The 23737-nt window shown below is 44.5% G+C and overlaps 2 protein-coding genes across 12 annotated transcripts in view; one reads left to right on the top strand and one right to left on the bottom strand.

Moving 5' to 3' along the window:
• The window catches only part of TSPAN18 (tetraspanin 18), a 202953-nt gene extending 184944 nt beyond the window's left edge, over positions 1 to 18009 (top strand). For all 11 annotated transcript variants that reach the window (XM_075927537.2, XM_089778556.1, XM_075927536.2 and 8 more), the window contains 4 exons: positions 7244 to 7342; positions 9520 to 9699; positions 12038 to 12121; positions 13820 to 18009. In XM_075927537.2, the coding sequence (XP_075783652.1) occupies positions 7244 to 7342; positions 9520 to 9699; positions 12038 to 12121; positions 13820 to 13867 (411 nt within the window). In that variant the 3' untranslated portion in view covers positions 13868 to 18009. The remainder of the gene's footprint in view (positions 1 to 7243; positions 7343 to 9519; positions 9700 to 12037; positions 12122 to 13819) is intronic.
• TP53I11 (tumor protein p53 inducible protein 11) overlaps positions 17999 to 23737 on the bottom strand; it is a 57604-nt gene continuing 51865 nt past the window's right edge. Inside the window, exon 7 of the mRNA XM_025185334.3 lies at positions 17999 to 22448. Within this exon, the coding sequence (XP_025041119.1) occupies positions 22315 to 22448 (134 nt within the window). The 3' untranslated portion in view covers positions 17999 to 22314. The remainder of the gene's footprint in view (positions 22449 to 23737) is intronic.

Here is a 23737-nt window from a genome sequence, read left to right on the forward strand (position 1 = left end):
GATCATTGTTTGAACCTATGTCTGGAGCAAGTATTTGAACCATTTGTATAAAATAGTTCTCTCTTCCTAGTACTGGAACATGTTGCAAATAATGGGACAACCCAGACACAGTAGCCGAGATGTAGGAGTAAAGGTCAACGTTGTTAAAATAACTATTTTCAAAGACAGGTGGTTAAAGTGTTATCCTGAGAAGCAGCAATGTGGTTACTTTCCACATGGCAGTGTAGTTTCTCGGAAACTCCTTACGTTGAGTGATGCTGTCGGCATTCTACTCTATATGAACACAGTCTCTAGATACATCCAGTGACACAAAAGTAATGGATAGACTCCAACTGCTCATTTTCCAGACAGAGTGTGATACAACTTTAACTTGTATAGCAGGTTGCCTGCAAATTAGCTTGCAGAACACTCTAAGTTAATTATTTAACTCTATAACTGTATTATTTAATAGTAGAGGGAGAAACAGAAATGAAGACTCAAAGACAAGGGAGGAAAGAGTTGTTTTCTGCAGAGATTTGAAATGAGATGAAGAGTCTGCAAGTTGGGGAAGACAAGAGGGGGGTTTTCCAGATATCAGGAACCACAGAGGAGAAGACTCACACCGCATCTCATCTTACCTCACCTGCAGCAAGAACTGTGTGAAGTGAACAGAGATTGAACTAGGGTTAACAGAGGGGAGAGGATAGAGAAAGACATGATCTCTCGGACCAGGTAGACACAAGAACGGAGACTTTGAAGTGGATTGAAAGGCATAGCAATCAATAGTCAGATTTGTTTCCCACACCTGTTCCAGGTAGCCTCAGAATTTCCTGGGGGCGGGAGGGTGTGTGAAGATGCCAGGGGTGTGAAGAGGTAGCACTCTGTTTCATCTGAGTGATGGGTATCTTCTATGAACAACATATTGAGAGAGAAACAAGACCTACCCACCCAGGGTGACTTGCCTTGAGCATAGGCAGCTCACTAGGGCCAGTGTTGGCTAGTGGATAAGGCAGTGGGCTGGGGAGTCAAGATCTCTAAGCTCTGCTCCGAGCTCTGCCACTGTCCTGCTCTTTGACCTTGGGCAACATGCTTCAGGTCTTGGTGCCTCAGTTCCCTTAAATTGAAAAATGTTGCTTACCTTCCTGTGTGTAAAGCACCTTGAGCTTCATGGATGAAAAGCACTAGAGAGAGAAATGTTATTAGGACCTTTGCAGAAGCTTCATTGGCTCCATTATTAGACTCAGGCAAAGGGGAAAATGGATATGGGGTTGAGAATATCTTGCTGATTTTTTTCCTGTTTATTATGTTTTTGTGTATGTATTTAGTTAATGAAAAAAGTAGCTTATACAGCCCAATATTTAACATTTATCTGAACTTCAGATGTGTCAGCCAACGGTCAGGGCAGTGAGTGGTGTGCGTGTGTGCTATACACCCGAGACTTTTAGCTGCTAGAATCCGTGATTCCTTTGCAGCGGGCAGCCTGGGGGAGGCTGAGAAGTGCCCCAACGGATCTGCCACCTGGGAGTGACACAAATCCAAACGCCCAAGCTCTCCCTATATCTGTCCCTTAAGACTGGCTGAAGTTCTTTTAAATTGTGCCTGGTTCTGTTACAGCAACTGAAGGAGTCAGGTTAAAGCTTAAACAGTTACAGGTTTATTGAGGAAGCTTATAAATCATATGGTTGCAATGGCTATTGTTCTATTTCTTAACTGCTAGCAAAATATAGATCTTAAAAGTGGTTACAAAGAAGATAAAGATAGAAACATAGAAATAATGGTACCAAGTAACAGCTTACTCTTTCTATGTGTTCACTTAAGACAGAGGACCACATCCAGGTACAATTTTTACCCCCTTCTGTGCCTCTCGACTCCAGCGTGTCAGGCCAGGGCCGGTCCCTCAATTCCTAGGAAAGACGAAAATACGAGGTGGGCGTCCTCATAGAACCTCGGGAGGTCAAACACCTAACCCGACCAGCAGGTAGAGGGTAGATTGACACTCAAAAGTGAGTGTGCTGCTGTACCCATCTTTATACCCATGGGGTCACGTATTTCTCTTTCTTATCTGTGATGCCAAATAGTGCTGGTCTGCCTTTTGTGAGACCAGTTCTTACAAGGGAGTTGTGAACTTAATTTACACTTGTAAGAGAGAGTTGAGAGGATTAAATTGGAAGTACTGGAGATTCTTTTCTCAGTGTAGGATTCCTCTCCCAGGGACGGCTGTGTGTTCGTATCAACATGGGTGCCAGCCGGGCACTTTTCGCAGCCTCGAGGCCAGCTTATTGCCTTAATCGTTCTCTCCTCATATCTATGTTTTTAGCTTCTCAGGATCAGATGAGCCAGCATAGACTATGCTGATTTTATTGCTCCTTCTCTGTCCTGTATGCTTCAGGAACCTCAGAGAGGCAAATAAGATGGATGGGATGGGGGGGCGGGTCTGTCTGGCTACAAGATGTTTGGGCCAAACTACAGTTTAACAGCCACCAAGGGGAATTGTTTGTTTTTCTGGAAAACATGCCCCGATTTTAGCTATGGGCTTTGTTTTACACCAAACCTCATAAAAATCACACACAAATTCGGAACAATTTCCTCTGGGATCACTCCTGTCAAAATAAAGGTTTCACTTTATATTCAAATTACTCTTTTGTTTCAGACCTAGCCAAAGGCAGCCAGTTGGGATTATTACCAACTGTAATATTAGTTTCAAAGTCTGCACTTAAGAAACAGACAAGCCTCAATAAAAAGCCTGTGCTGCTGTCTCCATAGGATAAGCGACTGGGTGGGTAAATTATGCAAAAGGAGGGAAGGCAAGCAGAATGCTGAGCATATGTTTTTGCACCTTCTGACCCAGCAATCCCCAGTGTGCTGGTTTCTCAAGGGAAAATCCATATTCTGTCTGATTGGTAGCATTCAGATTTGCAAAAGCACTTAGGGGTCTTAGCCTAAGTCCAGGGATGAGATTCACAAGGGGACTTAGATGCAGCAATGTTAAGACCTCTCTTCTTTTTTTTCCTGTTGAAGCTGATCAAGTATGTACAAACAACTACATATTAATTGCATCAGGGAGACTGGAAGCTGGGCCTCACACCGCTTAGATGAAGCCAGAATGACTGGGCTACAGCGTCATTATCTGATCCAATGAATACTGATTTATTCACAGTGGAACAGCTTCATTGGGAGACACTGAGACTTGTCCCAGACCACCCTGTAGGCCAGTGGGTAGGGGAGCACTCCTAGGTTTGGGGGAGACCTATATTTAAATTCCTGCTCCACATCAGGCAGAGGGAATGGAGACTTGAACCTGAGCTCCCCACATCCTGGAGGCATGTTCTAATCACGTGGCTAAAGTGTAGGAGAGGGCTGAGGTACCAACACTTGCTGCTCCTCCTCCTTATTAGTTTATGAGGGTTTAGGCATGCAGAAAGCATGCCTGCCAGGTCAGTCCCTACAGGTGAATCAGGCAGAAAAACACATAGTTGGCGAATCACAATGACATTTAGGCATAAGTTAGACACCAAGCTCCTGGGTGATATCAGAACGGACTCTCCAGGCACACAAACTGCTGCCATGATTTAGGCACCTTGTAATTTTAATGGCAGAAGCTTAGTGAGATGCTTATAGAATTCGACAACGACAGCAACAGAGGAACAGGGGATTTGTGAATGCCAACAGAACATGAGTATTGAGCTTTGTTACTGAAAGTGACAGTTCAGCAGCAAAGACCCTCTTGGAAGCCCATCTTTTGGTGCCAGCACTTCACAGAAAGTCAACGGGACTTAGCGACACCGGTGGTCACCAACCAGTCACTCACGAGAGTCTCTCAGTTGATTACAATCAGCAGGCTCCCTGCATGTGCTGGCCCCACCTCCCCGGCCCATTCCTGGGAGTGGCCAGCATAGCCCCTCGTGTGAGGAGAAAGGTCAACAGGGCAGGAGTTTCAGCCCATTGCTCCTGCCTGCAAGCCCTGCCCACCGTAGCTCCCATTGGCCAGGAACAGGGAACTGTGGCCATGGGAGCTGACGGGGCAATGCCGGCAGAGAGGGGCAACACACAGAACCCACGTCCCCAGGCCCGCAGGTGCACATTGGCCTCTTTCAGGAGCAGCGTGGAGCCAGGTCAGGCAGGGAGTCTGTCTCAGCCTCACTGCACCTCTGACCTGGAGCTCCCCCTGCTAAGTGCAACCTGGCAGGAGGCCGCACTCCAGCATCCCATACCTCTTCTTGCACCCCAAACCTCTGGTCCAGCCTGATCCACTCCCAGAGCCAGCAGCCCATAGTCCCCTCCTGCACCCAAGCCCTGCTCCAGTCCCGAGCCCCATTCCATAGCCAGCACCCTCTCCTGCCCCAGTCCTGTCCCCCTTCTATAGCTAGCACACCATACCGCCTCCTGCATCCAGAAACCCCTCGTACCCCAAGCACCTCATCTTGACCTCCCTCCCAGAGCCAGCATCTCATACCTCTTCCTATACCTAGAAAACCTCTGCCCTAGATCTGAACTGCCTTTCAGAGCCAGTATCCCATATGCCCTCCTGCACCCTAAGCACCTGCCCCAGCCCTGACCCCCCTCTCAGACCCTGCAACTTTCACCCCCTCCTGCATCCCAACCCTCTGCCTAGTGAACATGAGTGAGGAAGAAGAGGGGAGAATGAAGTGAGCAGGGTGAGGCTTCAGGAAAGGAGCAGGGTATATCTTGGGTTACCCTTAACTTCAAAAAGAGATAGACTCATAGACTCCAGGGTCAGAAGGGACCATTATGATCATCTAGTCTGACCCCCTGCACAGTGCAGGCCACAAAATCTCACTCACCCCTCCTAGAATAATCCTCTCACCTATATCTCAGATATTGAAGCCTTCAAATACTTTGAAGACCCCAAGATGCAGAGATCCTCTAGCTGTGATCTGTACCCCATGCTACAGAGGAAGGCGAAAAACCTCCAGGGCCTCTGCCAATCTACCCTGGAGGAAAATTCCTTCCCGACCCCAAATATGGCGATCAGCTAAACCCTGAGCATGTGGGCAAGACTCATCAGCCAGACACCCAGAAAGTTCCCTATAGCAACTCCTATCATCCCTCCATTGACCTATTTTCATAGATCTTGGGCATAAAAAAGTTGGAGACCACTGGCTTAGACGCTTACATTTTAGATAATGTTACTCAGCGTCAAGTTACATTTTAGTTCATAATTTGGATCTTTAGAACAGGTCTGTACAAAACTTTTCAAGGAACAAAAATAAAAGGGTGAAATCCTAGCCACTTTGAGGACAGTGACAAAACTCCTACTGACGTCAATGGGGTCAGAATTTCACTTGAAGTTTCCTTTTGGTTTTGTAATAAAGTTCCAGTGGAAACAGTTGATATAAAAAAAAAATACACACAGGGCCTACATGATTTGGAACCCACAGGTTACAGCATTTAGAACTGAAAACAAACTTTTGCTATTTTTATTTAGTATATGTATAAGTATTTTGTTTCACATCCCCAATGTGTTTCACACTGTATGGTGCACAAAACAAAGTGGTCCCTTTCCAAAAGGGTTTGCAGTCTTTGATCCTGACCTTCTCTAATCATAACTCCGGTCAGCTGAAGAAGTGGGCTGTGCCCATGAAAGCTCATGATGCCATCTACATGTTTTGTTAGTCTATAAAGTGCTACCAGACCATTTGCTTGCTGTTTTTTTTTTCTGTAACAGACTAACTCGGCCACTCCCTGAAGCTCTTGTAGTATACGAGGTGAGGTTAGACAGCTGTACCTATATGAACCCTATTAATTCCAATGGCGCTCTGGGCTGACAGAGAGGTCTTAACTATGTGGATCACAATGCAAGACTGAGCTCTGAGAGAGAGAAAATAAGACTTACTGGAGCAAAAAAGGATCCCTTACAGTTTTCATTATGAAATGATAGCAACTCTATAAAATTACCTCAGTTTTCAGTTTAACCAGACTATTAAAACTTTATTTTTCCTGTTCATTAGAAAAGTGTTGATAATTAAACATTTGATTGTTTCAAGGACTCAGTTATTTTGTATGGATAGCTTGAAGGAAATTATAATGATAATTTTTCTATTTTGCGATCAAAAATAAACCTGATTTCATTGATTTTCAAGTTCAAAGAAACATACACCAAAAAAACCCATAAATGGTAGAAATGCAAAGTGGCTTTTTAAAAATATTTCTTTTTAGGCCATTGTAAGTATAATAGACAAATAAAATATTTTTAATAGCTAATGGTTAAGTTGATAGTGACCCTTTCCATTTGATTACATAGATTTCTTTGTACACAGAGGTCTCAATATTAGGGTGTAATTCTGATCTCATTCACTGGAACAAATCTGTAGTAGTATCAATGAAATAAATGGAGCATTATACTTATGTAAATGAGAGGAGAATAATGCCTTAGATATGAATTTTCCAAGTGTTGGTAGATTTAACCATGATGTTTATGTGGCTTTCACAGATCTGTCTTTACTATTCCTTTTAGTCCTTTTGTTATATGAAGCACTTTAAATAGCTCTATATATTTAAAAAAATAAGAGAATGTTAACTTAAAATATATAAATCAGTTTCTGACTTTTAATTCTAAACAAGTCTAGCTGGTTTTAGCAAACAAGCGCCATTAACCATGGATAATGCTAAGGTGCAGTCAGCATTTTGTAGTTGTCAGTTGTTTCCTCTACATTTTATAAAAGCACTCGTTTTAAAACCAAAGCTGCAGAAGAATGCACTATGAAAGATAGGGAGCACGAGGAGCAAAATTCTTACATGCCAATCAGTATTTTCAGACATAAAGCCCCACCCACATGTACAACTGTGCACACAAAATGCACGTAGTGTCATTTAAACCCTGTACATGTAATGGACTTTCCACAAAAAGCATGAACTTTTTTAATGGTCAAATCAATGGAAAGAATCCAGATTACTTTATGGAGCACTGCATTAGGTTCTTAATTCCCATTGAAGCCAATCAGAATTGTAATTGTTCAGTATTTTTAAGGAAGTGCTAAGCTCTACCACCTCACATTAGGCCCTTAGTTTCTAACTGGGCAGCAGATGCATTATTCACCCTCAAAAGATGCAGAGCTAATGTCCATGCACCAAAGCTGGGAGTCCTCAGCTTGTAAAATCATTTTAGTTTAATCTGTCAAGTGCTAACTGAACACAGTCTTGTTTCTACATTGGGATTTGTAATGAATAATAGCATTCACCAAAGTGTGCTTTGAATGGCAATGCAAGCAATAATATGTGCTGTGCTGTGTTCTGTGTATTTCAGCTGACCAGAGAATTCTTCACCAAGGAGTTAAAGAAACACTATCATGGGAACAATGAGACTGATGTCTTCTCCTCCACCTGGAACTCAATTATGATCACAGTAAGCTGATTTGGTTCTGGATCTCCTGGATCATTAATATAAAGGGAAGCATTGGTTCAATGCTGGAACCTAAGTTTTCCTACTGTGAAGAACACATTGCTGCATATAAACCAAACTGGATTATATTTTTCAATTAGGAGTTAAATTAAAATTCTACCGGAAACATACCATTGTTAAAAATGATGCAGTATTGAGTTGCCTGCAGAAGGGGGAGAGTACAGGTTTGGAGACAGTGTGCTGATGAAGCCGCTGATACCCGCTTTCCTGCCATCTGGGGTCCCCACCACCCTATCCTGCTGGTCCAGAGGCTCCAGTTTCCCCCAGCCAAGCCACAGAGTTGAGGTAACCACTCCCCATAGAGAGCAACACAGATGCTGAACGAGCTCACTTCTGGGAGGGCTCAGCTATAAGACTTCAGTAGCCAGGAACACAGCCCCCAAAGAGGACCAAAACTCCCAAATAAATCTATCTTAACCTGTGTAAAAGTTTTACACAAAGAAAGGTCATAAAGATGTTCACCCCCTTTATCAGTAAAAGAGGGATATGCACAGTGGTTGCAAGTGGTTATTTACACTGGGCTTGATAATAAACAAAAGTGTTTTTATTAAATATAAAAGATAGGATTTAAGTGGTTGCAAGTGAAAACAAATAAAAACAAGTTACTAAGTTAAAATAAATAACACCAGCTAATTCTAATACATTAAGAAACTTGTTACATGCAAATTCTTACCCTAAGCAATTATCTTATCTCATGTGGAATGTTTCAGGTCAGAGTTTATCTTTACTCTATTCTAGCCTGGGTCTACAGCTTTTTTTCAGAATTCTTTAAAAGTTCTTTGTTACCAGGTCTCTTCATGTGTAACTTCTTCAGATAGGTGAGGCAGTTTTGAAGACTAGCTGAAGATGAAGACTGGATTGCTTTCCATTCCTTAAACAGGCTTTTATCCAGGGTGGGAACCCTTTGTATAGCACCCCCCAGCCCCATGAAAAATACCAGGTTCCAGATAGATTCCAGTACCAAGTGGCATGGTCACATGTCTTTCTGGGACCAAACATAGTTTGGGCTTACAGGACAAACAAGACTATTCACAGTTAATTGGTTTGAGTACTGAGCCATTATGTTCCTGAAGTAACCCTAATGGTGCTCATTAGCACATTCAGAATGAAAACCAGATTCACACTTCATATTTCTAACTTTACATACAAGAATGATACATGCACAAAAACAGGATATACAGATTCCACAGATTATAACTTTAAAATTGATATGTTAGATGATGTATACATAAAGCATCTTTGAATTATGCATATTCATAAGCCAATTTTAATAAAGCAAGGGGGGGCTGAAAGAGTACCTATATTCAAAAAAACCCCAAATATAGTGACTCTCTATACAATTGGGACAGCCAGTCACCCTAGTCAACTATGACCAAAAGTTGTTACTAGCTCATGGTTTTTCAATGATCCCTAGAAAATGGCCGATTTGCAATGTTGTTGTAGCCATATTGGTCCCAGGATATTGGAGTGAGAAGATGGGTGAGGTAATATCTTGTATTGGTCTCCACACCTTTTAATTCAGTTTTAAAAGAACTGCTCTTAATGCTGACTTAATAATGTAATGCATTTTACATTTTATGCATGAAACATTTAAACTTTTTGCTGCCTGAAGGGTGATTGAGGCAGTATGCATCACCTGAGTACTTGCACTGGCCCTTCAGTGAATCATCTAGTACATTAAAGTTGGCATGGTCCAAGATGCTGCTGATTCTTACACCAGCCACAGGAAATACTGGGAAATAGGAGCCTGGATTGTATTTCATGTTCCACTACTGACTCACTCTGAGATCTTGAGCATGTTGCTTTGGACATGCTCCAAAGCCCACTGAACAGCAAGACTCCTAGTGGGCTTTGGATCAATACCTTAATCTCTATCCCCATTTTACACATGTGGGCATAATGAAAATTTTATAAAGTACTTTGATGACTCTGATGACTCAAGAAGTATCAAGATAAAAACACAGATACAGCCAGATTGCTCTCAGTCTCCCTTCACTGAACCCCAGCCTCCCTCCCCCAGGCCACACAACAGCATGACTTTGGAAGCATTTGTGGGGCTTCCTTTCAGAAGTGACAACATGGAACCTATGGATTTCTGTCCTTCCTGTGTCCCTCCCTAGTTTAGCTGCTGTGGAGTGAATGGACCGGAAGATTTTGAAACAGCTCTTCATTTCCGGCACCATCATTCAGATGATGTGGTACCTGAAGCTTGTTGCCAACGAGAGCTCCAGACCCGGGATGGGGCATTTGTCAGCAAAGAGGATTGCCTCATGGGGAAGGATATGTACCAGAACCGACAGGTATGTGGAAATAATCCCAGGGCTGACAAGTGCTTCACCATGACCTTCAATAGATGTGAGGTTTATGGGACCCTGTCTTGGTGACCAGGAGTCAAACCCTAAACAGCCCTAATTACCTACACAAACAATGCACTTACACTGCCAGCTCTGGGTATCAGCGTACAACCTGTGTCTTGTTTTCTCAGTCCAGCACATTTAATCAGCCCAAAATTTAACAAGGAAATTTAGTGCTGTATACAACTTTTTTTCTGACTTATACTTTACTGAATCTCCTGGTGAGCGAAATTAGACTCCCTACCCAGTCTCCACCCCTTACAGAAGTATGCACCCTACACTTACCTAAAGTTTTCATGTTCCAAAAAGATTTTGTAAAGTACTATGTCTGGTGTTTGATGGTTTTCACTTAGCCTTCAGGGGATAATGGAACCCTATGAGATACTGCCTCCCCCTCTCCCTCTTCTAAGTAGTACTTGTTCAGTTTCCAGCTCTTGACAACAGATTGTGAAAGGGAGCAGATGAATTTAGAACCAGTCTGAAAGCTGTTCCACAGTATGGTAGCTGGGAAACATTGGCAGGGCAGTCTGGGTGAGAGATCATAGCAGACACTGCAATGCTGTTTCTGCCAGATCTGATTGCCTGAAGCACACAAGGGGGCAGAGAGAAGCAACAAACACTTGAGGGGGAAAAGACACAAATCTTGACAAACAAGGCTAAAGAGGAAACAAAAATCTCTCTCTCTTTGTTGTTGTTTTTCTGTTTGTGGTGTCACTGGAATATATTGAGTAGGGATGTAAAAGCCTGTTAACCAGTTAATGTTCTCTTTAACCAATTAATCACTTAAATGGGGGCAGGTGGGAGACCACTCCAGCCTGGCTGGGCTGCAGCAGCCCCTCCCCTGCAGCATGGCACGGCAGGTTGGCCGGGCTGGAGCAGCTGCCGCCATGGGTAGGGGTTGCTGCAGCCAGAAGCTGCTCTGGCTGGCATGGAGCACCCCAGCCTATGCGCCACACTGGGCCTGCCATACCACATCACAGGCTTGTCCAGGCTGGAGCAGCCCCCTGCCCACCTGGGCTGCCAGTTAACCATAACTGGTAAGCGTCACCTGGTAAGGGTGATGCTTACTAGTTAATCATTCACCTCCCAAATATCTAGTTCATACGTTCCCATCTCAATCCTTTGGCAAGGGAGATTTTTGTTACTCTGTGTTATTACAATATATTTACTGGATTAAGAGCACCTGACAACTGTCAAAAATAGTTCTAACCAGTGAAGAAGGAAGGAAGTTCTTTAAGTATTGTTTGAGCTCAAACATTCCTGGACCAGAGTCAAGTTCTAGGAAGATGCTGGCCTAGTTTGTGTTGGGGGTCTTTCTTAGCATGCGGAACCTACAGTGCAGCAGGGGCCATTTCAAGGGGTCTTGGGGCATAGATGCGAGATGGTATGTGTCCATGGGTGAGTGCACATACAAATATACATTTGTGTATGTGTCTCAGGGTAACGTTCAATAGGAGGTGTGCATGTTTTGGGGAAACAGACTGTTGTACATATTTCTTTTCACCCATCCCATTTGCAGAAATTTGCCAGTTTGTTGGAAGATTTTGTGGGCTAGCACAACTGGGACAGGGATAAAGCTGGGGCCTCCCAGAAAAGTTCACACAGCTCTTCTCTCTACTGGAGCTTTTACAGATGCGTCCTGTATTATTGATACTTTACTATGAATAACAACAACAACAACAAACCTTGAAGGATGATGAGATTTACTTTGCACTTCACTCTTCCCTTTTGTGCAATGATCTCAAAGCTCTTACAAGCATCAAATCTCTCAAGAGATGGCTGGGTAGGTATGATTTGACACCATGTTACAGATGGTGAATCTAAGAGGCAGGCTCTAGGAGGCCTAGCGAATTATTGCCTAAACTCAGAAGAACCTTGACTCATAGTCCTTTCCTTCCAACCCCAGCTTTAAAATGAAGCCTCAACCAAACCAGCATAAATAGTGGGAGCTGCCTGTCATGTACCATCTGGAAGAGTGAAGGTTTCTCCAGTGTTGGTCTTGTCTGCCTTGCTGAAGAGTATGGCCCATGTTGGGGAGTGATGGGTTATGGCTCTGTTACCCAAGCCCATCTCCCATCAAATACAGCCTCTGCCTCCAGGGGCTGTGCTTGCTAAAGGCCACATGGAGTGGGTCTCTGTAACCCACTGGCTGTTGATTGGAGGCCATGTATTTGGTTTCTGGGTCTGGCAGGCATCAGGTACGCAAACACGGGCTGTAAGCAAATGTCTGTAGAACAAAAAAAATGCTGCTTTGCTGTTTTCACAATGGTTTATTCTTTCCTAGGGCTGTTACACTGTGATTCTGAACTCCTTCGAGACCTACGTGTACCTTGCAGGAGCTCTCGCCATTGGCGTTTTGGCCATTGAGGTACTAGAGCAATTAGTGTGTTAAAAATGCAGTGTCTATGCAAGTGCAGCCAAAAGCAGGAACAGGAGCTGCACATTTGCCTTTCAACAGGACCCTTCCCTGGCAAAATGCAGATTATAGTTCAGAGTAATTAGAAAGGAAGGGCTGGTTTTTCTGTCTGTCTGCATGCAAGGCAGAGAAATCCCTCATCCACTAAGCCTGCACTGCCATCTGGTGTTAGCCTGGTATAAAAGGACAGGCCTGTCAGAAGCAAAGATTGTAAAGGCCCTGCTTTGTTGTGTGTTTGTGCAGCATAGATGTATAAAAGAGAGGTCCTTGCCCCATAGTGCTTAAAACCAGATGGAATGAGGGAATGCCACAGACCATCAGAGGAAAGGATAATAGTAACACAACCACATGGTCCCAGAGGCTACCTAGGAGCACATTTTGATTAATACATTTCAATCTGAGCCTTTTTAAGGGGCAGTTACTTAAGAGTCTGGAAGAATAGTGGCCTGAGATTATGAACATATACAGCAAGGGTCTCAAACTCACAGCCTGAGGGCCATCTATGATCAAAGCATTTTGGTAATCCGAGTGCATTCTGCTTCCCCAGGGCCATGACTGCTGCTGCCTCTGTGCATTAGGCCCCCTCTCCCAGTAATCCCCAAGGCTGCATCCTTTGGGGGATGGGATACAATGAGGGAGAGAGGGTGGGTCAGTGGCAGGAAGGGACAAGGCCTGCGGGACGGATATGGACACACCCCAGCAGGCTGTCTGGACTCCCGAGCTGGATTGCAAAAATATTCCAACTGTAGATGGCTTGAGGGCTGTGAGTTTCAGACCTTTGATATACAACATTAGCCACCCCAGATGAGATTGGTTTTAAAATCATGAGATTCTGTACAAATAATAGATTTGGTCTTCTTTTTGCCTTCTGCTTTTTGAGCCTTTGGGGTACACTGGAGTCACATTTTGAAACTTTCTTCATAGCCACAAGAACTAGACACTTTTTTCATTTAGAATGAAGGCTGAAACCATCCAGGGGCTGGGTCTTTAAGGAAACTAAAGGAAATAATTATCAGAAAGCACCTGTCTTTGAGCTAGACAGAAGCAGAAACAGGGTTCTATCAGAAAATCTCCCCTACTTGAAAGTGGTGCTAATTTGTGACCGTGACGGGGGATCTGGCATGTGGTTGCTTGGCACACTAACACTATAAATGAGGTGGTTGCGCTTCCATCTCTAAAGGGGAGTGAGGCAGTTTGCTTTCCTGCTACAGGGAACAACAGCTACTGGGAACAGCAGAGCACTCCAGCGCCTGGCTGGAGAGTGAACTGCACTGCAACAATGGGAGTAGGCGAGGGAGGGGGGGCAGAGTGGGTAGTGAATACTAGAGACAGAACATTTGAAGACACTTTGCAGAGAGCCCAGGTGGCTAGAGTAGCCATTGTTCCCTGGGGTGCATTTGCCAATAGTGGGTGAGAAGAGGCTTTCAAGTACTGGGAAGAGGGCAGAGGTGTGCAGCTCTGCCTCTGCTGGGATAAGCAAAGCCTTAGCTTTTCTTTCTCCCTGGCTTGCGAGAGCTCCCCCTCCTCCTTCAGCCTATATGAAGTCGGGGCAGCGCCATCGCTAGGCCTCAGTAAGCATTTTTCATTGTTCTACAAGATGTGGCTGATAGCTGTGTTTTGTGTGTTCTCCTCTTTCTCGTCCCTTTCCAGCTGTTCGCCATGATCTTTGCAATGTGTCTCTTTCGAGGGATCCAGTAGGCCGTGCCCCCTGAGCAACCGACATGCTCCTACGTGCTTGGAGGAAAGACCGAAAAAAAAGAGGGGGAAAACTCTTTATTTTTTGTAACAAAATAGAAACAAAAAAATGGTTGTAATATATGAATGACCAAAAGGATTGTACTTCAGGGGCTGGAACTTTGAGGTGCCGCGCACTACGCCACGCCACACCGACCTTCTCCCAGAGCAACTGGCACAGACATTAATTAGGTGCAATGTGCAACCGATTGCACTAGAGACTGCCTGCAGAGTGGGTGGGAGGAATGGCAGCTGAAATGGTCTCTCTCAGAACAGGAGGTTGCCAGCATATTCTCAATTGTATTGGTTTGGCTGTTGAAGAAAGAGAACTGTATAACGCAACACAGGGGCTGGATTCAGTGCTCAGAAGGAAGCAGGTCAACCACAGCAAGGAGGTGTAAGGGTCAGGCAGGTTTCAAACGACCAGACAAAAAGGGCTTTTGATACCTAGAAAACTGTGGCAGCCATTGTTTACTTATTTCCATTTCTGGTCTAAAGTGTTAACTGCTTGCCAGGAAATGGAAACACATATTCAGAAGAGGAGGGTCACCTACCCTCACTTACCCCCTCCAGAAGACTCCCTGGATTACTGGGACTAAGGCATGCCTTTCCCTGGAGTCCCACTAGAGGGTGACCCTGTTGAAAATGAGGAAGATCCTCCTCTAAGAGGGGTTGGTTAGGACAGGGCTGAGATGCAGAGGAAGATCCTCCTCTAAGAGGGGTTGGTTAGGACAGGGCTGAGATGCAGAGGAAGATCCTCCTCTAAGAGGGGTTGGTTAGGACAGGGCTGAGATGCAGAGGAAGATCCTCCTCTAAGAGGGGTTGGTTAGGACAGGGCTGAGATGCAATCAGATGTTTGGTGCATACCTTTCCTTCCTTACTCTGTCCCTTTGGCTTTCTGTACAGTGTTTTATGGTCTGGTCAAAAATAGCTGATGCTGCCAGCCTCAGGGCAAAGGGCATGTTGTTTTGTCTCCCAGATCTTGGATACTCAACTCCTGTGTGCAACATTTTAGTTTGTCATGCTCTGTTAGCTTACTTATCTACATTGGGTTCCAACGTGCCTTCCAGTTGGAAATTCCCAAACACGTACTGGTAGCAAAGGGACCCCCCTTGCAGTTGTCTCTCTTTGTGCATCATGTGGTATCATTTCTGATCTGACCGTTTCCCTTTAGCTTGTCCCAAGGGACAGAAAAGAGCAGAACCAAGTGAAGTAATTTTAATGTAGCCTCCTAGCTTGAAAAGGCCATGACCCTGCTCCAACAGATAGTAATTGTCCACATTGGAGAGAGAACTGAATCCCAAAGGAGAAGAAGAAACTAAAATAACCTTGTTAATTGTGGAGGCAGGGTGCAATAAGTAGTAGCCACAACCACCACACATTACTCAACTTACAATAGCCAGACTGTAGCTGGCAATAGGCCCTGGGTTGCTAACCTCCAAAAGACCATAGACAGTAGAGTGTTTGCTCTTGTCAGTTGGTGTCTGTATCTCTGGTTGGACACCTGACATGTGGCAGCAATTCTTGGTGTCTGGAGGAGCAAACCATCTTCTTTGCTGAGTCCTCCCTTCAATCCCCTTTATGTCTTGCTCTATTGTGAAAGGTTTGCCTTTTCCTCTCAGAGGGGACTCTGCCAGCATGTGCACAGTGCAATGAAGAACAGGGATAATTACAATAGCAAACTCTAACTGCTGCCTTTCCAGGCTTATTCCCCTTTGGTTTTCCTATTTATCACTTTTTTTTATCTACCTTTTTTAATTCCCTTAATTCTTTTTTCTCTGTAATAGCTATTCTCTCTCCTTCCTCTCCTTTTCTCATTTATTCTCTAATCTTTCTCCTGTGTCCCCTTTTCTCACAGAAAACAGCTTTCCTTTTTTCCATAGTCTCCTCTCTTATCTCTTCTCCTTTGTTTCCCTTTTTCAGTCCTCCCTGCCCGTTATACAGTTGTCATCTCCTCCCTTTCTCTACTTGGGGGACAGAGGATGGATCACTTGATACTTATTTTGTTCATTATTTCTGAAGCACCTGGCATTGGCCACTGTCAGATGAGATACTGGGCTAGATGCACCTGTGGTCTGACCCTGTATGGTGGTCTTATAGTCTGAAACCTTCATATTCTCCCTTTAAATGGCTATGAACATAGGAGTGTAGGACTGGAAGGGACCTTGAGATCCTTCCAGGAGTGCAAGGGCCAAGTATTATCTAAACCATCCCTGACAGGTTTGTCTAACCTGTTCTTAAACATCTCCAGTGATGGAGATTCCGCAGCCTCCCTAGATAATTTGTTCCAGCTCTTAACTAGCCTGACAGGATTTTTTTCCCTACTGTCTCACCTAAATCTCCCTCAGTGTATTTTAAGCCCATAGCGGCTTGTCCTATCCTCAGTGGATAAGGAGACTATTTTTCATTATCCTCTTAACACCTTTTTACATACTTGAAGACAGAGCCATCCTGAGAGGGGTGCAGAGCCTGGGGCAACCCCTCCCCGTGTCCCAGGCACAGGACCCAGAGCACCTCTCCTCAAGTTTCTCCTGTGCTCCATCCCCTTGCTATCTCGCCCAAGAAATGCAGGTGACAGAAGCCTGAGTGGCCTGGCAGTCTGCTCCACCCTGCCCCGCTACCCTCTCCTGGTCTGCTGTGACCCACTTCTCTGCAGCAGCAGGAAACAGAGTTTCCTGGGGGCAGGGTGTTCTGGTCCCCAACACCGTGGAGAAGCCGATCACAGTGGTGCAGGACGGCAGAATGGAGCAGGCTGCTGACGATTGGGGCGGCCACCACGGGGCCTGGGGCAGTCATCCTGATCTATCCTATGGATGGGACGGCTCTGCTTGAAGACTATTATTTTTTCTCGTCCCCTGTGCCATACGTCTCTTCTTCTTCAGATTAAACAAGAGCCATTTTCCCATTTTTATTTCTAGGTCTTGTTTTCTAAAGCTCTAATTATTTTTGTGTTGCTCTCCTCTGGACTTTCTCCAGTGTGTCCTCATTTACTGAAGTGTGGTGCCCAAAAATGGACACAGTACTTCAGAAGAGGCCTTAGCAGTGCAGAATAGATCGTAAGGATTACGTCTCATGTTTGGCTTCAACACTCTTGCTAAAACATCCCAGACTGATGTTTGGGGTTTGTTTTACAACAGCATTACATTGTTGGCTTATTTAGTTAGTGGTCCTCTACAACCCTCAGGTCCTTTTCTGCAACACTCCTTCCTTAGACAGTCACTTCCCATTTTGTAATTGTGCAATTGATTAATCCTTCCCAAGTGTAGTGCTTTGCATTTTACCTAATTGAATTTCATTGTATTTAATTCAGACCATTTCTCCAGTTTAAGATCATTTTGAATTCTCATCTTACCCTGAGACACACTCAAGCAACCAGAAAAGCAGCCCCCTCCAATAAGAAATGGAGGTGGCTGTTAACAGATACACAAATCCTTCATGCAGCTTCCAACCATCTTGCATCATCTGAAATGCTGGGAACTGTGTCAAGAGGAGAGGGGAGGAATTTCCTCCATGGAATTTTAAGGAACAGGAGTCTCCAGGATGAGGAAATCCTTTGTTACTGTGAGACATGCAAGTTTTATTTTTTGACCAACATGATGTGTCACTGCCTTTGTCTGTGGTCTCATGCTGTAAAATCAACAATTCTGAGTCTTGTTCTTTCCAGAGCTCCTAAGCAGGAGGACCCAACGTTTTTCTCCCTTTAGTTTCTGCTTAGCTGATGTTGAGGTATAATCACTCCTCAATTGAGAGTTCTTGTGTAGGAAACTGATCTAAGTGAAGTCACCAGAGTGTTTGTCCCCATGCACCTTTCATGTAATTATCTAGAGCAGTTTGTTTCTGTAAGTCCAATCTGTTATTTAACTCTTAAATTACTGTTGCGAGTGCCTGGGAAGTAGCCTGCGTGTGAAAGAACGTTGAAATCTATTTTGAAAATCGTAAATGTTCCTTTTATTAGATAGTGAAGCTAATTTATCCTGTATTGCCTCTTGTAATGCTTTTTATATTGAAATGATTTTTTGTAATATAAACCAGAACACGCGCCTGAAGCATTCAGCAGTTTGTGCGCATTTCTTAAAAAAAATAAAAATAAAGATATTGTGACAGTGCAGTGGGACAGCTTTAATTTTCACTATTCACATGGTGGTTGTTTTTTTGTAAAGTACAGTCACTTTCTCACCAAAGGAGGAATAAACTCAGCTAAGATGAGGTATAAACTGAATCCAAAACAACCTAAGAGACGGACAAGGCCGGCTGGCTGAGGGTTTGGCGGTAGGACTAGAATCTTTCTCCTCTCCAGTGCCAGTACTAGCCTGCTTGAGATCAGAAGGGGCTAAACTGGGAGTTGAATGGCTGTCTTCTCTCACTATACGTTTAGGGCTGTATTAATCCAATTGTATGAAACCATTGTACATCCGTTGCAGACCCAGGAACCAGGCACAAAATTAATTTGCAGAAAACTACCCAGGTCATGCAAATGCAGGCATCTCTGCTGGGAACTCAGAATACTTCTTAGCTATGCAGAAGGTCACACAAACACCAACTCCCCTCCCGCAGGGCTGCTGCTACATTTCAAAGGCGGAGGCACCCTTATCAATTGGTCAAATAGTCTATGCAAAATGTATCGACTAGTCGATTAGTCCATTAATTGAAATGTAACATCCTAGTCTAACTAGGGATTTATTTCAAAATAACCCCCCTTATTTTGAAATAAGCAGAGTATCCATACTTCAAAATCCATACTCCTGCTTTCCTTAGGGAAGGACGCTGATTTTGAAATAGTTGTTTTGGGAGTTATTTCAAATTTAGTTATTTCAAAATAGTTTCCTAGTGTACATATGCCCCCACAGTGCTCCAGTCCTGAGCTTGAAAATCCCTTTTGCTATGGTGGGGTCAGGCATTTGCCGATTGCTCATCCCAAATGGTAGAGTGTCCTGGCCAGCCAGTAACTAGTGATTGCCAGGGCGGATTGCACACACTCCTTCTTGGACAGGGCATGTCTCGTTCTGCATTAGAGCTGAAAGGTGCAAATTGCACTCTGAGACAGCCCCAGTGTAGCTCAATGAGAGATTTGACTGAGCACGTATTCAGACTGGAGGTGTGGCTACAGCAGCAAGCCCCCTACATACCATTAGTGGCAGCTAGGTTTATACTTAGGGCAGCTAGTCCCACTTGCTGAAATGATGTGTGGCTGTGTATTATCTGCTAGGTCTGATGGAACTGGGTCTTTGAGCTGGCATTTACACCCTTCAGCTCCAGGGTAGCCATACCTACGCTGCCCAAACCAAGATTAAGTGCAATGGCATTGCAGAGCAGCTTGGTTTTAAGCTCCAGTCTCCTGTCCTTTTCTGAATGCAGGGCGTTACACTGATGAGCACTGAATTGCTCCTCATGTGCAGTAGCTGCCACCCCCCAATGCTCTGCTCGCGCCAGATACCTTGGGATAGAGAGGACAACAGACACCAGAAGTGAGTCACTATTTGAGTGGCTGACACCTTTGAAATAATAGCAGCAAAAAAACCTTGATATGTCCATGCAGGGGCCAGGGAGGTGGCTGGAGCTTCCAGAGGAGGTTAGGCACTTTAACATCCCTTTGGAAATACTGGACACCATCTAGATGAGAATGCAATAGCACTGAGCAACGTGTATCGGATGGTTCACTGCCATGATTGATGCAATGGTGCCACCTTCTGACAGTTGTGCCCAGCAGTGAGGCATATTTTGCAACACTAGCATAACTGAATGAGGGCAATCGCACCCCTATGGCCAGTGAGAAGACATAAGAAGTTGAGCCTACTCCTCCTCACCTCCAACACTGTGGTGAGCTTTACTGACCTTTCTTATAGCCCCATAATTTCTTTCCCTGTGTCCATCTGTCAGGCTGCACCTAGAGTACCTTGCCTTTGGGGTTAGATATTGTCCCCCCCATCTTACTCAAAGCCACAACGACTGGATTTCATGTGGCTGCAGCTGTCCTTATTTAGTGCACCAGTGAGAGTCACAAAGAGAGCAGATTATGCTAGGCAATGCTGTGTCTTAGCAGAGCAACATGACTTTGGCTGGTTTGCTGTATACCAGGGGCAGCACTTCTCTACCCCTACCCCAAAGACAGATCTTTTCCCTAAACCTTCCTGCCTCTTCCTAGTGAAATAAAATTAACCAAAAACACCCAGGAGCCACCCAGTTAAAGGTTCCCTTAAAAGAGCAGTCCTGAGGAGCATGATGAATTTTAACTACATCCTGTCATCTTCTGGCCAGGCTAGAGGAGAATGCTCAACAGCAGCCTTAGCAAGTAGCTTGGGGGCCCAAGTTTAATTTCTTGTTGCACTTGGCTTCTACCCTTTTTAAATGATTAGATTTAGCATCAGTTCCAGTAGTTTCAGCAGTTCCACTTGACACAGACATTGCGTGGCCCATCATGGCAATGCACACGGTAGCCCCAGGTCATGCAGCTGTTTGTAAATGCCAGAAGCAGTAAGAGAAACAGGCTTCAGGGGAGAGCTGTAGTGAAGATGCACCAGGTTTTATCTTGAATGCTCCTTGAATGTCCATGTTACCTTTAATCAGAGGTTTGGGTTTTTTTCCCCCTGGCTGATGCTTACGTGGTGCTTAAAGCTAATGTCCTTCAGAAGCCACCTTAGCGCTGTTGTTCAGACAGTCCTGCTTCTCAACAGCCAGGAGCTTGCACATGCTCCATCAGCTCCACTCCTGGGCACACACTGGTTCAACCCAACAGCTCCCCATGTTGGTGAATGAAAAAGTCCATGTCATCTCGCCAAGCCTTCTGGCTTCAATTCAGTGGAAAACAAGCTGCCTGGTACTGAAAGGTGGGTGGGGCAGGGCAACGTTCCTCAGGGTTCTGAGTAGAAGTGTCAATGCTATGGAATAAAGGTTAAGTCCTGCTCAGTCTCCTGCACACAGGGAGGCAACAGCCAGAGAGCAATGGCATGTCTGGAGAAGGCAAGAAGGCCCCCGTGCTTTTACCTTCTCAGCCATTCTTTAGCCCAGCTAAATAGGATCCTGAAGACATAAAACCTCAGGCTTTGGTCCTTTTTTCAACTGAATCCAGCAGGTACCAGTGCTGTAGGAGTGGAGAGGACCAGCTGGCTCATCTAGTTCTGTCCTTACTCGAGTATAATTCATGCAGATACTCATTGAACAGTGATTTACCCCCTTGCTGTCCTCACTGAAACCAGCATTTTTTCTCCCTATTGTGACTTGCAATGTAGCTCTAAAAGCAGTAGGAAAGATGGGCACTCCAGCACAGACTGGACTTAAGGGAAGTATTTTTAACCATGGCCTTATCTAAGCCTAGTTAGGGGACACTAATTAGAGTCATGAGCTGATCTATTCCAGGATGCTCACTATTGTTACCAGCCCAAGAGCTACAGCAATGGGAGTTAAGGGGATAAAAATACATGCAGCAGCCCCACCTATCTATGAAACTTCCAAGACAATAAGGCTTCCTCACACTTAAGAGACTATTCAACAGATTCTTACATTTCTCTAATAACACAACTCAAGTGTACTCTTTCTCCCTCAAAGAGAGCCCCCACTTGATTTGGCTGCAGCTTGGCTAAGTTTCACTAGACTGTGATTGTTCTGTGATGGGACAGGGAATAAAGATTCTACCCTCTTTTTTTGCTCTTTGTAGTCCTGTGTTTCCTGCCAGCATTTCTAAAGCATCTCTCAGCAGAATAAATACATTGGGACTGCATCTAGATTGGCATGATTTTCCGGAAATGCTTTTAACAGAAAAGTTTTTCCATTAAAAGCATTTGCGGAAAAGAGCGTCTAGATTGGCACGGATGCTTTTGCGCAAAAGCACTTTTTGCGGAAAAGCGTCCGTGCCAATCTAGACGCGGTTTTGCGCAAGAAAGTCCCGATCGCCATTTTCCCCATCAGGGCTTTTTTGCGCAAAACAGTTTTTAGCTGTCTACACTGGCCCTCTTGCGCAAATACATTTCCCTCACTAAAGAGGGAAAAGCTCTGAGGGTGAGCAATAGGCTAAATGAAAGGCTCCAAGCCTGCAGGGACTGGGTTGAATCTGCCAGCTGCCTTTGCTTCCGTTCTCCGAGTCTGTTTCTATGTGCTGCTATCATTTTGTGCTTTGCTCAAAAGGTTTCTGAGATTGGGATTCCACTGGCCCGTTTCCTCCATTGACCCTGAGCCTGACTGATTCTTACATCTTGTTAGCCTTCTCGCTGCAGTCACTTGCCTTCTCTAGACAGGATGGAGGGGGACCTGCAGGGGTTCTCTCTTCCCCCTGATCCTGATGGCAATGCTGCCAGCGCTAGGTTTATACACTGATTCATGCCGGTAAGTGGAAAAGAAGGGAATTGTTTCAGAACAGAAGGAACCAACAAAAAATAATAATGCAACATCACCACCCTCTCCCCAGGAAGCCTCAGGGATTAGACTTTCTTGGGTCGCCGTCCAACTTGGTAATAATAATAAACGGTGATAAGGATGAAGAGGATCCGGCTGGCGAGGAGGAGCATGGCACCTGTGGATATCCGCCCACTCTCAACAAGGGTAATGGTGGTAACTGAAGGAGAAGAAAGGAGACAAGGCACAGGTAAATAATAGAATCAGAGTATATTTAAATACAGTGTAGCTCTCCATGCCCTTTTGAGAATTGCCACTAAGAGAATTTACCAACCTGAAAATGACAAGACAGGCACACAATTTCTGCCCATCAATCTGTCTTTCTACTTCTAATATTAATACTCCAGTATATGATTCACCAGGGCATTAAGCAACAGTGGCAATAACTCTTAAAAGAACTAGAATACCAAGGCCACATTCAACACTGGGATAAGTTACATAGAGGCTGAGTCTACATTGGCAAGATTTTGCACAAAAGCAAGTGCTTTTGCACAAAAACTTGCCACCTGTCTACATTAGCAGGGAGTTCTTGCGCAAGAACACTGATGTTCTAATGTAAGAAATCAGTGATTCTTGTGCAAGAACAATGATGCTTCCGCTCAGGAAAAAGCCCTCTTGCGCAAGTGTTCTTGCGCAAGAGGCCAGTGTAGACAGGCAACATGAATTTCTTGCTCAAGAAAGCCCAATGGCTAAAATGGCCATCGGAGCTTTCTTACACAAGAGAGCGTCTACACTGGCATGGATGCTTTTGTGCAAAAGCACATCTCTTGCGCAAAAGCACATGCCAGTGTAGACACTCCCTTGCGCAAATACTTGCAAATAATCTTGCGTTAAAAGTATTTGCGCAAAATCATGCCAGTGTAGACGTAGCCAGAGGGTATGGACAGGGTCTATGTATCGTGTGATTTCACAGCCACAGAATTTGCCATGACATTTATCCCTTGCCCTAGAGAAATGCTCCATAATTTAAAATTTCATTTAGGAAAAAGAAAGCTCTATCTTCAGGGGGGAAGCCTGAAATATCCTACTCAGTGATAATTCTGAAATCTACAGCTGACAGCTTAAGTAGCAAGTTTGTTAGTTTCATTGCTGATTTTTCTCAAAGCAAAAACATTAATAAAATGTGTTTCTCACACACATAAAGTCCTCCTACAGGCAACAAGCTATCCCTTGCCAAACCCAGCCATTTTCCCCTCCTTCCCCTCCAATGGCAACACTACAAAGCAGTCGAGCTGTCTATGCAAGAAACTGTGGCATATTGGAAACCATGTGTGAATAGTGTAAAATATATTGAATTTAATATCAGAGCATGTTGTCCCACATGGTTTATTCAGTTTTGTATTTCATGTAATACAAATCCTTGGTTTTAATGTAATACCACAGAATTTCCAGAGTGTCACAGAATCTAGGGACCTAAATGCAGCTCTCAGCTCCAGTTTGCTAAGGAGT

Source organism: Pelodiscus sinensis, chromosome 5, assembly GCF_052426305.1.
Source record: "Pelodiscus sinensis isolate ZL-2025 chromosome 5, ASM5242630v1, whole genome shotgun sequence".
Lineage (NCBI taxonomy): Eukaryota > Metazoa > Chordata > Testudines > Trionychidae > Pelodiscus > Pelodiscus sinensis.